At 40.6% G+C, this 12606-nt stretch overlaps 1 protein-coding gene across 3 annotated transcripts; it reads right to left on the reverse strand.

Annotated features, from left to right (window-relative positions):
* Nucleotides 1-2923: 2923 nt before the first annotated feature.
* Nucleotides 2924-7145, reverse strand: LOC121785010 (glutamate receptor 3.7-like). Of its 3 annotated transcripts, XM_042183333.1 has the most exons (7): nucleotides 7004-7145; nucleotides 6660-6925; nucleotides 4962-6262; nucleotides 4600-4877; nucleotides 4491-4522; nucleotides 4013-4419; nucleotides 2924-3642 (listed from the first exon to the last, which is right to left on the reverse strand). In XM_042183333.1, exons 2-7 carry the CDS (start codon nucleotides 6922-6924, stop codon nucleotides 3208-3210), a joined length of 2718 nt encoding a protein of 905 aa, XP_042039267.1. In that variant the 5' UTR covers nucleotide 6925; nucleotides 7004-7145; the 3' UTR covers nucleotides 2924-3207. The 3 variants fall into 3 exon arrangements, with proteins under 3 accessions (XP_042039267.1, XP_042039268.1, XP_042039266.1); XM_042183334.1 differs by having other exon boundaries at nucleotides 4962-6247; nucleotides 6660-7134; XM_042183332.1 differs by having other exon boundaries at nucleotides 6660-7132.
* Between the last annotated feature and the right edge of the window lie 5461 nt (nucleotides 7146-12606).

Below are 12606 nucleotides of genomic sequence, written 5' to 3' on the forward strand. Positions count from 1 at the left end.
AATATTTAAGGGGACAAAACTCAGTTTAAAGTATGAAATTTACATTGAATAATGAAGAATAAGAGAAAGCAATGAGGGCTCTAGTGGCCATCTTCTTGCAAGATGAGAAAAGAATTTGATTCTTGAATTGTTTGAAAGGAATTTGAGGTTTTGTACTAAAAAAGTGTTACTCCCTCCGTCCCACAAAGATGGTTCCACTTTGACCGGGCACGAGTTTTAAAAAATGTAATAAAAAATGAGTTGAAAAAGTTAGTGGAATGTGAGTCCTACTTTTATATATTAGTTTTATAATAAAATGTGAGTAGTAATGAGTTAGTGGAATATGAGGTCCACTACTAAAAATGGTAAAAAGTGAAATGAGACAAATTTTGTGGGACGGACGGAAATAGAAAAATGGGACAATCTTTGTGGAACAGAGGGAGTATTTGCTTTTTAAACACTCTATTTATATATCACGTGAGATTCTGTATTTTGGCGTGATTTAGTTTTCTATTTTAATCTACAAATTCATTAAGTAAATTATAATAGTAATAAATTTTAAACTACGTAAATAGTGCAAATAATATAGTAGTACTTTTTTTTACTGTAATCTATTCAAAATGAAGTATAAATGTAAAATTGTTCCATTTTTCATTATTCGAAACTATACTAGAAACTAAAAATCGTGTTTGAGTCATGATCGATTAATTTAATGCTTTTGTATAATTGTTCGATTTTTTCTTAGAGCTCGAGTTTTAGTCAAAGTTATGAAATTATACTAGAGCTCGTAATTCTTGTTTGAGTTAGATTATTAACAAGTTTTAAATATACTCTTCAAGAGATTTTTGTGTCTCTAAAAAATTAGTGCAGAACTTTATTTTAACGAAAGCAAGAATGTTAGTATATATCACTGAGAAAAATAAATTATTTAATCATTTCTTATAAATGGGGTCCTCTCCTGGCGTGTGATACATGCACGAGGGTTTACTCAAAAATGAGAAAATGGCTAAATTAAAGTGATTTTTATATAATAAAAGGAGTTACCTCTTTGATTTGATGAGCATGTTAGACTTTTTTTTTGTTTACTTACATCATAGGAGGTTTCTATTTTTTTTGGGATAAATATATACACGAGTAATATTCTTAATCACATGTCGCATTTCACGTCCCAAGACTAAAAATGAAAATTTCAAGTTAATTTATAAAGAAAACATTTATCATACAATACCTTAGAATTTTATTTTATCAAGGAAATATGAGATTTTTTTGACAAGTCAAATAATAAAATATGCATGAATAAACAAATAAAAAGCTTCACTGTCATGAGGTTGAGGATCAAGGTTTCCCAATACTCATTTTTTTCCCACAAATATATAAATAGAAAATAAAATAAACAATTTTACTTGCATAAAGAAAACTTGATCTTTTGGAGAGGCCACAATTTGGATGAGGATCATATGATTAGATCAAGTGAAGATATTGCAATAGATGTACGCCACAAATTTCTTTCTTCTAATATTAAACTCTATAATTTATTATTTTACACGATTTTGGCCTCGAAGGAAATAATAAATAAATACATGGAATAAGATGCATTGTCAAAGACGGTTTTTAATTATATTAAGCACGTAGTAATAAAAAATTAAAATTAAACACTTTGGATGTTAACATCATAATTATATTCCAATTTGGAATCTACTATGTGGACAAAATCATTGGATGGTGATGTTAGTAGATATTATTTTTTTTTAACAAACACTATAAAGAAAACTATGAGAGGATTTCCTCATTCTCCACTTATTTATGCATCATGACTTTTTCCTACATTGATTAAAATGTATTTGCCTATATGTTGAAATGTAGTTACCATTAAAAAGACTAAATTTTGTATTTGATCATATGGAATTATGGATTCACGCAATTCATTTGATCATAAATAGCGTGCATGAATTTAATTATTATGATTTGGGTGTATCTCTAAATCAAAACCAAACAAATACTATTTCTAAGATGGCTTGTCTTAATATTATTAAGGGAAATAAGTGGAAATAAGGAAAAGAAAACGACTTAAACTTGGAGACAAAAATTGAGCAGACTTAAAGAGTGATGAAAAGTCTATTCAAATATGTATGGGCCGCCATGTTTAAAATAAATATTCTCATATCTCATTTTTATCTCCAACTAAAATTCAACGGTTGGTAGCAACATTTATCATATTTTACTTACTTCTTTATTGTATTTATTAACGTGACACCAGTACCATGGTTTTTTGTATTTATTATATGATCCGTATATTCAAACTCAGATATTTTATCTTGTTAGATTATTAATTTAAAATTGATAGTCAATATGTCCCTTCTACATTTTCATTTCTTGTAATATTTTATTGTTATCTCATTCTCTTAACTATCCTACATTTATTTTAGGGATCGCCAGTCGCCAGACAAAATATAATAAGTCCAAGAAAGATCATAATATGAGATGTTTATATATGATTTTAGTTTGAAATAAAATAATACTCTATCAGTCCCATAAGAATATGCACTATTTCCTTTTTAGTCCGTCCCATAAAAATATGCATTTTCCAATTTTGAAAACTCTTTTATCTCTAATGAGGTGAGACTCATTCACCACTAACAATACTTTAATTACGTTTTCTCTCTGCATCTCTACTATTTTACCAATTAGGCATTAAAACTCGAGCCGAACCAAAAGTGCATATTCTTTGAGGACGGGGTGAGTATCTCTTAATGGTCCACCATGTACAAAAATAATAAATTAAATAAGAAAAATTTTAATCTTAAATAGTACAAAGGAATCACCCCATAAAATCTTCAAAATCTTATCAAATCCTAAAAAAACAAAAATAAAGCCATCCCCGAAAATCAGCTATATCAAGTGGTATGAGAGATGTTATGGAGTTGATATATAGCACTATATGAAGTTGGAGAACAATATACATTTTACTATACATCTTAGATTCATCATTCCAAAGCATGTAACATGCATACCAAAATGTAAGAAGTACTCCTACACATGGTTTGTTTGGTCACACCAAAAATGAAGATTTCCTACACCACTAAACCAAGTAACCAACCACACATGTGTCATGACTCCTACATTCAAATCACCACACCACATATGTCTCAAATTCGGCCATGTATAACTAACTTAACCACTTTTTCACAAAACAACAAACTACTAAGAAAATTAAAGACTTTCCCTAATCTACAACTCAACAACACTCACTTCAACTGTAGTTGCATTTTCTTGAGTAAAAAATCTCTTGATTGCCTCTTCTTTCTCATCAACAAACTGCAAGAAGTTGTGGATGGCTCTCGAAAAGACGAAATCCGAAGAGCTCGAGGCTGCAACCGAAGAAGGGTCCCTCTGCAGCTGCCTTCTCTTGTAGTCTATGTATTGCCTAACAGCTCTAAATAGGAAGACAGAGAAAGCTATGACTGCAGCTATCCCAGTCAGAGAGTAGAGCACCAAGAAGCTGTTGAGGTGAAGCTCGTTGGGCTCGGGCTTCTTGCCCTGCTCCCCCGGACAGCCTGATTTGCAAAACCATCTGTTGTTGATCTTCCCGAGCTCTCCACTCTCCGTGAGCTTGAGTATCGCAGTGGAGATATCGACTGCAAGAGGAGAGTTCTTCTGGAAAGCCTGAGATATGTATATATAGGTATATGATCAGTTGATAACTATCTTAAATTGATAACAGCTAACTAAATGTAGTCGACATACGTTGTCTTCTGTTGACATGTAAATATACATGCCAATATACATGTCAACAGAAGACATGTATGTCAACTATATTTAGTTGACAAATGTCTCGAGTTAACATCTATAACATAGGTTGTTCACATAGTCAGTTATCAATTTAAGATAGTTGTCAGCCTAACAGACCCTTTGTATATATATATGAATGAATTCAACCAAAAGTTGCATTTGATGCACATAGAAACAACCAGTCATTGCAATGTTTCGAGGGCTCATTGAACGGGTTGCACAATGCATAGGAACGAGAACTTACAAATCCCCAGCCGCTCTTGGTGAATGGCTGCCCGGCCATGCCATAGTCCTTCTGCTTGGAGAGGAACAGCTCCACGTATGGAGTCTCATCGACAATGGCAGCGACGCCTCCATTGCCTGGGCCGCGTTTGAGTGCAGCCTCGTACTCCTCTGGTGAACCCAAGGAGATGAGCCTAGATGGATGGATGTTGAGATTGTTGGTCATGTAGGTGTAGGCAAATGATCCCACTTGGTACCCTATTGGCAGTCCACTCGTGATCAGAGAGTCGAGCCCTGTTATACTTGTCGACAGCTGCTGAACCGTCAAGATTGATGACAAGCTTGCTGTGTAGCTTGATGTGATCACTAACAGCAAGAAGAGCCACACCACCATCACTAGCTTTCCTGCAGCGCTTACCGTGCTTTCGTCTGCATTTAAGAGGGATGTTAGAAGTGATTTGTGTAGTGTTTTTGGTTTTAATCAGAGAATGAATACTTACAATTTGATTTGAATAGAGTGGAGAAGCTGAAACTGCAACATAAATTCAAGATTTAGAAAATGAGTTAAGCAATTGGTGATTTTGAGGATTGAGTGGGTTTTGAGCTTACAGAAACATTGTTCTGAGTTGTTTCTGAGGGGGGCCTCGGAAGTCGTTGTTGACACGATGCTCGAGCATCCAGATGACCACGGCTATGACGATGAACGAAACTGCAGCCGCGCACCACAGCTCGAGGCTAAATGGCTTGATGAAAACCCAACCATTTGATGTAGAGTTGCCTAATGGAGCCACAATGGCAAGGCCTGTGGCAGCAAAGGGCAGTGTGAAATCAACTAATTTTATTCTGTTTGTCACAATTGCTATATCACCAACTGCAGCATCCAAAACCTGAGATTACAAATTCAGAAAAAAAAGTCAGAATTAATCTATGAAAAAGATTCTCAATTCTTTAAAATTGGGGTAGGTTTTTACATCATCTGCAACCAATCTAACTAGCTCATCGTAGCTCGGGTTTTTGAGGCCGTCCCCAAACGAGACGAATCTGTGGGGGACGTCGTAAGGGACGAGCTTGAGCACTTCGAGAAACAGATCAATGCAGTAGCCTTGAGCAGTGCTGTCATTATGCTGAGAGACGAAGTCACTGAAGCTGATCCGGTTAGGGAACCCGACTCTCAGTGGCCTCTCGGAAGTGGCCACCACCCATCCACGCGGCCTCTGGGCCACCCCACCGGGCCAAGTCACACGGCCAAGGCTCTGACCATTCCCCCTCACAAGCTCAGGGCTTTGCACAGATAAACCAGTCACATTAGACCAAAAACCAACCCTGACATATCCATTTTCGCGCACGTTCAAAACCTCGTACTCAGTCGCAACAATATTGCGCGAGTCATCAAACCGGACCTGCCTGAGCAAGCTGGTGAAGTTTGAGGCCAGCACCAGCCTCAGCAGCGCCTCTCCGCCATCGAAAACCTTGAAATTTTCAAGCTCATGGAATCTCTCAGTAGAGGAGAATGTGATCTCTCCGCGCTCTTTTAGAAGCTTGTCGACTGCATAAGCAACGAGCCACACCGTGTCATAAGCATAGATCCCATATTCAGTTAATCCAGAATGTTTTGACAACCCCTTCTTCTGCATTTCCCCCCACCACGCCAGCAAGGCCTCCCTCTTGGGAGTGGGAGCCACACGCGGGCGTAGTGTGACAACCCCTCGAACGAGATTGAACGAATCTTCATCACCACTGAGAGAATCTAGACTAGAAGTCAGCCAATCAGTTGCAAGCCACACATAATCTGCTGACACCATACCAAGATTCTCCGCGATTTGAAAGAATCTCAGTAACGGATCAGGCCTAATATGCACGACATACACACGAGGGCCTAGTGACTTCGACACGACCAGAGCCTCGGAGATCTCACTGTGGTTGTAGTGAGGAGATAAAGGGAGTTTGTGAGAGATTGTTGACATCCTTGTGGCGAGAAAGTCGCCTAGTGCAGCTACCCCGTTCCTGCCATAGTCCGTGTCCTCAAACAACACGATGACCTCCTTCCATCCGTATAGGTCGATCACATCAGCCAGAGCAAGCATCTGAGTGGAGTCGGGCGGTGCTGTCCTGACAAAGTAGGGGAACTGGAGGGAGGACAGGGCCGGATCCGTGGCTGCGTAGGAAATCACCGGGATTTGGAGGCCGTTGGCTATGTGGGAGACGATACGCGCTATGGCAGACGACTGAGGGCCTATGATTGCCACTACCTCCTTCTCTATAACATTGAATGCTGGCCAAGAAAAACAATCACAATATAGCTAGAGATTTTGCATTTTTCCTCTTCTAATTAGTACAAAAAGTGTGAGATTATACACACACACAAACACACACAGAGAGTAGACAGTGAAATTACTCAAAGAAAGCATGAACAGAATCATTTACCAACATCAGAAATTTAAAATTAAAATTACAGCTAACAATTCAGCAAAAATAACTCTCTCGCTGACTCTCCATGCCTCTCTCTCTCTCTCTCTCTCTCTCCCACACACACACACAGAGTAGATATTCCAAGAAGACATGATCAGAGTATAAACAAACACCAAAAATCAAAGTTTTAGGTCAACAATTCAGCAACAAAATCTCTCTTCTGACACACACAAAAACAGAGAAAGGGAAGGAGAGGGAACCTTTGATGGAGCCCATAAAAGCACTACAACCGAGGTCCTGCATAACCAACTCCATTTGAGTCCCATTGAGAATTGTAGGGTCTGAATTCACATCTTCAGCTGCCATTTCCATAGCTATCTTAGCACCTCTTCCAATCACAGACTCATAGGTGAAAACAGCACCAACTTTCACCACAGGAGCCTTCTCACAACACACACTACCACTATGAAGAAACACAGCTTCTAAAACGGCAAGAACAACTCCCGTGACAGAAAAAAAATCCATTCTTGAAAGAAAAAAAATTCAAGAATTCACATTCCGATTAAGCAAATGTTGTAGGAAAGTGTGGTAGGGGCAGAAATACCTGAGAAATACTACAAAGCATGATTGTGATTTTGTGAATTTTGATGGCTTTTTATTGTGAAAACATTTTTTTTCATTTACATGTGCAATAAAAGATTAGATTTTAAGGAATCTAATTCTCATTGGACTAGAATAAAGTTTTAAAAATTGAATGAAAGATGGATATATTCGGCAAATGGCATCCAATCAATATAAAGGTGAGGCAATAGTAGAAAGCTTTACTCCATAGAGCAATATTAAATTAGGTGGTCATGCCCATTTTACTCTGAATTTTTGCATGTTTACTTTGCTAAATTCCCATTACCTAAAAGCAACTTTTTATGCTTCAATTAAAGGTTTAATAATGTAGTATTTTTTTATGTTGTTTAGTGTTTTTGGCACTCCTTTATTTTCTTAGATGATAGTACTATGAATTTGTAGTTCATGCCGCCGTCAAATTTAACATGAGGCCACCCGCAACGCGTTACGCGGGTGGCCCGTATTTCGTTCCTGCGTGACGGAACCGGGGCGAGACGAAACGCGGGACGGCTCGCCACGCGCCGAGGCGACGTGGCGCGCTCCCAGGCCATGCGTGACGCCCACTCGCGGGATTTGGCACTCCTTTATTTTCTTAGATGATAGTACTATGAATTTGTAGTTCATGCAGCCGTCAAATTTAACATGAGGCCACCCGCAACGCGTTACGCGGGTGGCCCGTATTTCGTTCCTGCGTGACGGAACCGGGGCGAGACGAAACGCGGGACGGCTCGCCACGCGCCGAGGCGACGTGGCGCGCTCCCAGGCCATGCGTGACGCCCACTCGCCGTCCCGCGAGTGGGCATCGTCACGCTGACGCAATAATTCATTTTTTTAAAATTCGGATAAAATAAAAAATGTGAAACGGTAATATTACCGTTAATAGCCGTTTTTCCTTTATTTTATTTTTATTTTTTTACTCTATAAATACTCTTAATTCATCCTCATTTCACACACAACTACACATCTCTTCTTCCTAAATCATCTTCATTTCCTCTCCAATTTTCATCTAACATCTCATCACAAAATGTCCGGCGACGGAAACTCCGGCGGCTCCGGCTCGTGGGATCTCAACGCGTTCGGCGACTGGGGGAACATGTACAACACATTGGGTGGTTCCGGTTCGTCGACACCGGGCACCCAAGGTTCGTCGACTCCGACGGGTACCAACCACCTAATTTTGATGTGGATGCATACACTCGTCCCTCCGCCCCGCGGTATTCGCAGGGACTCTCCCAAATTAGGGAGGATTATCCGGTTCAACCCACTCTGGAAGACGGCCGAGCCGAGGGAGAAGGCCGAGGCAGGGGAAGTTCCAGGGCGGAGGCGGACGAGGAGGAGGAGGATCTAGGCTGGCATCCGTACGGCCCCAAAGAAATGCTGGCGGTGTACAACGCATGGATCAGCGTCTCGTACAATCCCATCGTCGGGAATCAACAACCCGGGAAGTGCTTCTGGGAAAAGGTCACTGAGGCCTACCACGAGATTAAGCCGAAAAAGACCCGCCGCCGCACATATAAGATGTTCCACGCTCACTATGACCGAGTCGACAGAGAGGTCAAACGATTCTGCGCCATCTACAAGCATGAAGCGGCTCAGTACCAAAGCGGAGCCACGGGAGCCGACATTCTGAGGTCGGCTTTGCGGGTCTACTTCGAAGACACCGGCAAACAATTCAAATATGTCGATGTTTGGGAGGTCGTCAGGGACGAGGAAAGGTGGGCCGGCGGTGTGCGGTCCAGCTCGGGCTCAACCTCAAAGTGCACGAAGCACACGACGAGTGGCCAATACTCGTCTGGTGAGGGCGGTTTGGGCAGCGGGCCACAAGAGTTTGCCTTGCAGGAGGAAGAGACCCCGACAGATGATGCCGGGGGGTCCTCGCGTGGGCGCCGTTGGCCGCAAGGGAGAAGTGCGGCGAAGGAGGCTAAAGGGAGGAGGGGCCGAGCCGAAACAAGCCAGGCGGGCTCGGGCTCGGGGGGACCCTCGAACTCCCTTATGTCCATGTACATGACCGCCACAATGGCGGACACTTCCCGCTTTACGCCCACCCAATACCAAGCCTGGCTTAACGGAGTTACGTTTATGGCGGCACAACTTGGCATTCCGCCTCCTCAAGGCTTCGGTGCACCTCAACTGCCTCCTACGGGGGATGATTCGCCGGCGGAGTAGTTTTTTTTTATTTTCTATAAAATTGTATTTTAAATTATGTCATTTTTATTTTTTTTGGATTTTAATTATGTCTTTTTTTATTTTTTTGAATTTTAAGTTGTATTTTTTATGTTGTAATTTTATTTTATTTTTAATGAAGTGAGTTTTTTTTTAATAGAATTTGGTTGGAAATAAAAATAAAAAATGAAATTGAATGAATAGTAATTTAAGGGATGGTTTAAGGGACGGTTAAGGGACGGAGGGTTGCAAGTTCCGTCCCTTAGTTAAGGGATGGAGTAAAAAAGTACAGTGGGTCCCGCGAATAGTAATTTAAGGGACGGTTAAGGGACGATATAGTGACAGCGTTGTGGTTGGCCTGATGTTAGTATACTGTAGTGCATAATGAAATATTAAGGATAAAAAACAAATAAATGATGTGTGATAAGGTGGCCCATAATCCATTTATTTCCTTTATAGCATCCCCATCCGTGCTCTTGCCAATGAGCACGGACGTGGGCCCGGACCCACTTTTACTCCCTGCTCTTAGGCAAGAGCACAACACCCACACCCGTGCTCTTCCGCAAGGACAAGCTCAAGGGTCCCACCATTCTATTATTCAATTTAAATAAAAACATTTCCACAAAATTAAAATGCATTAAAAATATCCGGAATGCTATTACAAATTACAAAAAAATTAAAAATTACATAATTAAAATCCTAAAAATTTAAAAGTACATAATTAAAATCTTAAAAATTAAAAATTACATAATTAAATTCATAAAATAAAAAAAACCCATTTCTCGTGGTCGAATTTCACCCAAATGTATTTGATTAGGTCTTCTTGTAGCTCAATGTGGGCTCGGGTATCGCGCATTGTGTTCCTTGTTTCGATCCTCTCGCCCACCGTCGTATGCACACCTCGGCGTGGGGAAGACCTCGCGGTTGAGCTTCCGGCTTCATCCTCGTTGTAAAAGCTAGCTGACATCGGTCCTTCGTCAGTTATAATCATGTTGTGCAAGATAATACATACGTACATGAAGTCGGCGATATTTTTCACGTACCACAGCCGAGACGGGACCTTCACAATGTTGAATCGGTCTTGAAGGATCCCAAAAGCTCTTTCGACGTCTTTCCGAGCGGACTCTTGACGTTGTGCAAAAAGAACCCGTCTCGGGTCTTGCGGGTTGCTGAGCGTCTTCACGAAAGTCGACCACCTTGGGTAGATACCATCAGCGAGATAGTAACCCATGTGGTATGCATTTCAGTTGAAGGTGAAGTCGATCACCGGTGCTACACCATTCAAAACATCATTGAAGAGTGGTGAAGAATAGAGCACATTCAAGTCGTTGTTGGATCCGGCAATACCAAAATATGCATGCCAAATCCATAGGCGGTAGTCGGCGACCGCTTCAAGGATAAGTGTTGGGCCGCCGCCTTTGTGGCTGCTTAAGTGTTGCCCCCTCCAAGCAGTCGGACAATTCTTCCACCTCCAGTGCATGCAGTCAATGCTGCCAAGCATACCGGGAAAACCATGGACGGTTTCGTGAAGACGAAGCAACCGTTAGCAATCATCGGTGGTGGGTGCCCGAAGGAATTCCTCACCGAAAGTTGAACGAATGCCGTCGCAAAAATTTTTAAGGCAAAGGATTCCAGTTGACTCACCGACATGCAAATACTCGTCCAAGAGGTCAGCCGTTTGCCCAGTAGCAAGTTGTCGGATGGCACACGTACACTTCTGCAACGCCGAGAGACTTTGCCGACCGGTTGCGTCTGTACTTGTTTGAAAGTATTCAACACGGGCGGATAATGTGTTGACAATACGCATAAACAAGCGTTTTGACATGAGAAAACGGCGCCGAAAGTAATCTTCCGGAAACTGTGGCTGGTCGGAAAAATAGTCGGCAACCAGCCTTTCGTTGGCTCCCTCCCGGTCACGATGGATGTAGCGGCGAGTTGATCTAGTAGGTCGAGGAGGAGGGGCGGGGGTATTCGCGGTGACATAGGCTTCATAGGCGGCACAATATTGTTCATAGTATTCTTGTTCTTCGCGCTCCGCTTCCGCAATGAGATTGGTGAAATCCATTTGAGAGGGTTTGAGTGAGAGAGGAAGATGTAGATAAGTTGTATGAAAAAATATGAATGAGATATGAATGAGAGATGATTTGATGTGAAAAATAGATGATAAATGTGTGTATTTATAGATGATTTTGGGAATAAAAAAATCAAAAAAATTCCAGAAAAATTACAGAAAAACGGTAAAAAAGCGGCCATATTTTTGGGAATCTGATTTTTTTTTTAATTTTTGGTATTATTTTAGATTTAAAAAAAAAGAATTTCCAATGGAAATGCCGTTGGCCAATTAGAATGCGCCACGTCAGCTGCTCGCTGGCACGGACGTGCTCGATGCATCGAGCAGCGCCGCACCAGCGGCGAGAGCGTAGCGGCGGACAGAGGGTGTCGTGCCGCTGACACGGACCGACGAACGCCGTCCTTCAACCGCTGCGGATGCTCTTATGCCGTGATTAGTTCCAACTAATTCAATACTCCAAGACGAATGTAGGTGGCGTCAGAGTTGGAGTTGGAGTTGGAGTCAGGGTTGGGGTCGGTTCGGGGTCCACTACTGGCTCACGAAGGCCAGAATGCTAGTACTCTCATTCTAAGTGACTTGTTTTCACATTCTAATTGATACATTTTCTACTATGAAAATATCATTATTTCTACTTTATCATCTCTCTTCTGTTTTATTTTTTTCTTCATTCAATTCCTCCGTCCCATAGAAATAAGACTAAATTTACTTTTTCGTCCATCCCATATAAATAGTCCATATTCATTTATAGAAACATTTTTCTCCTTATATGTTACTTTATCATTTACGGACCTCACCATCCACTACTTTATTTTAATTACTGCCTCCGTTCCACTCAAGATATCCACATTTTTAGTGACACGAGAGGAATTTATTTTCAAATATAGAAAGTGGACCATCTTGAGTAGGACAAATTAAAAAAAAAGATTGATATCTTGAATCATTCGGAGAGAGTATTTTTTTTTCTCTATTATTTTACCAATTACATATTAAAACTCGTGTTATCTCTAATTAGTCACGGAGGGAGTATGGACATAGGGAACATTATTTAGGTTTTTTAATTTGCTGCCGACCTTAAAATGCGGCAGTTAACTGTTGATTCATAATTCATTTCTTTATGAAACTAGGGGAATTCAATCAAATGTTGTGATTTATTTGGCAAACTTTATTGGACGACGTTGTTTTTGTCCACATAGATATTTCGGTTGCCACAGAAACGGTGATTTCACCAAAATAAAAAATATGAATAATTGCGAATTTACCAAGTATTGTATTATTGTTCCGTTAAACTTGACAATTTGGGTAAAAAACTTCACAATTAATTAATAAATAATAATAATAGTAAAAGAAAATTA

This window comes from Salvia splendens, chromosome 21 (assembly GCF_004379255.2).
Source record: "Salvia splendens isolate huo1 chromosome 21, SspV2, whole genome shotgun sequence".
Taxonomy (NCBI): domain Eukaryota; kingdom Viridiplantae; phylum Streptophyta; class Magnoliopsida; order Lamiales; family Lamiaceae; genus Salvia; species Salvia splendens.

What these genes read in the sequence shown, in the direction of transcription:
- LOC121785010 (XM_042183333.1), bottom strand. Translation starts at nt 6,924, where the DNA reads ATGGATTTTTTTTCTGTCACGGGAGTTGTTCTTGCCGTTTTAGAAGCT. An exon ending in TTTTATGGGCTCCATCAAAG is followed by an intron (nt 6,263 to 6,659) that starts GTTCCCTCTCCT and finishes TTTCTTGGCCAG; the next exon opens with CATTCAATGTTATAGAGAAG. An exon ending in TTAGATTGGTTGCAGATGAT is followed by an intron (nt 4,878 to 4,961) that starts GTAAAAACCTAC and finishes TTGTAATCTCAG; the next exon opens with GTTTTGGATGCTGCAGTTGG.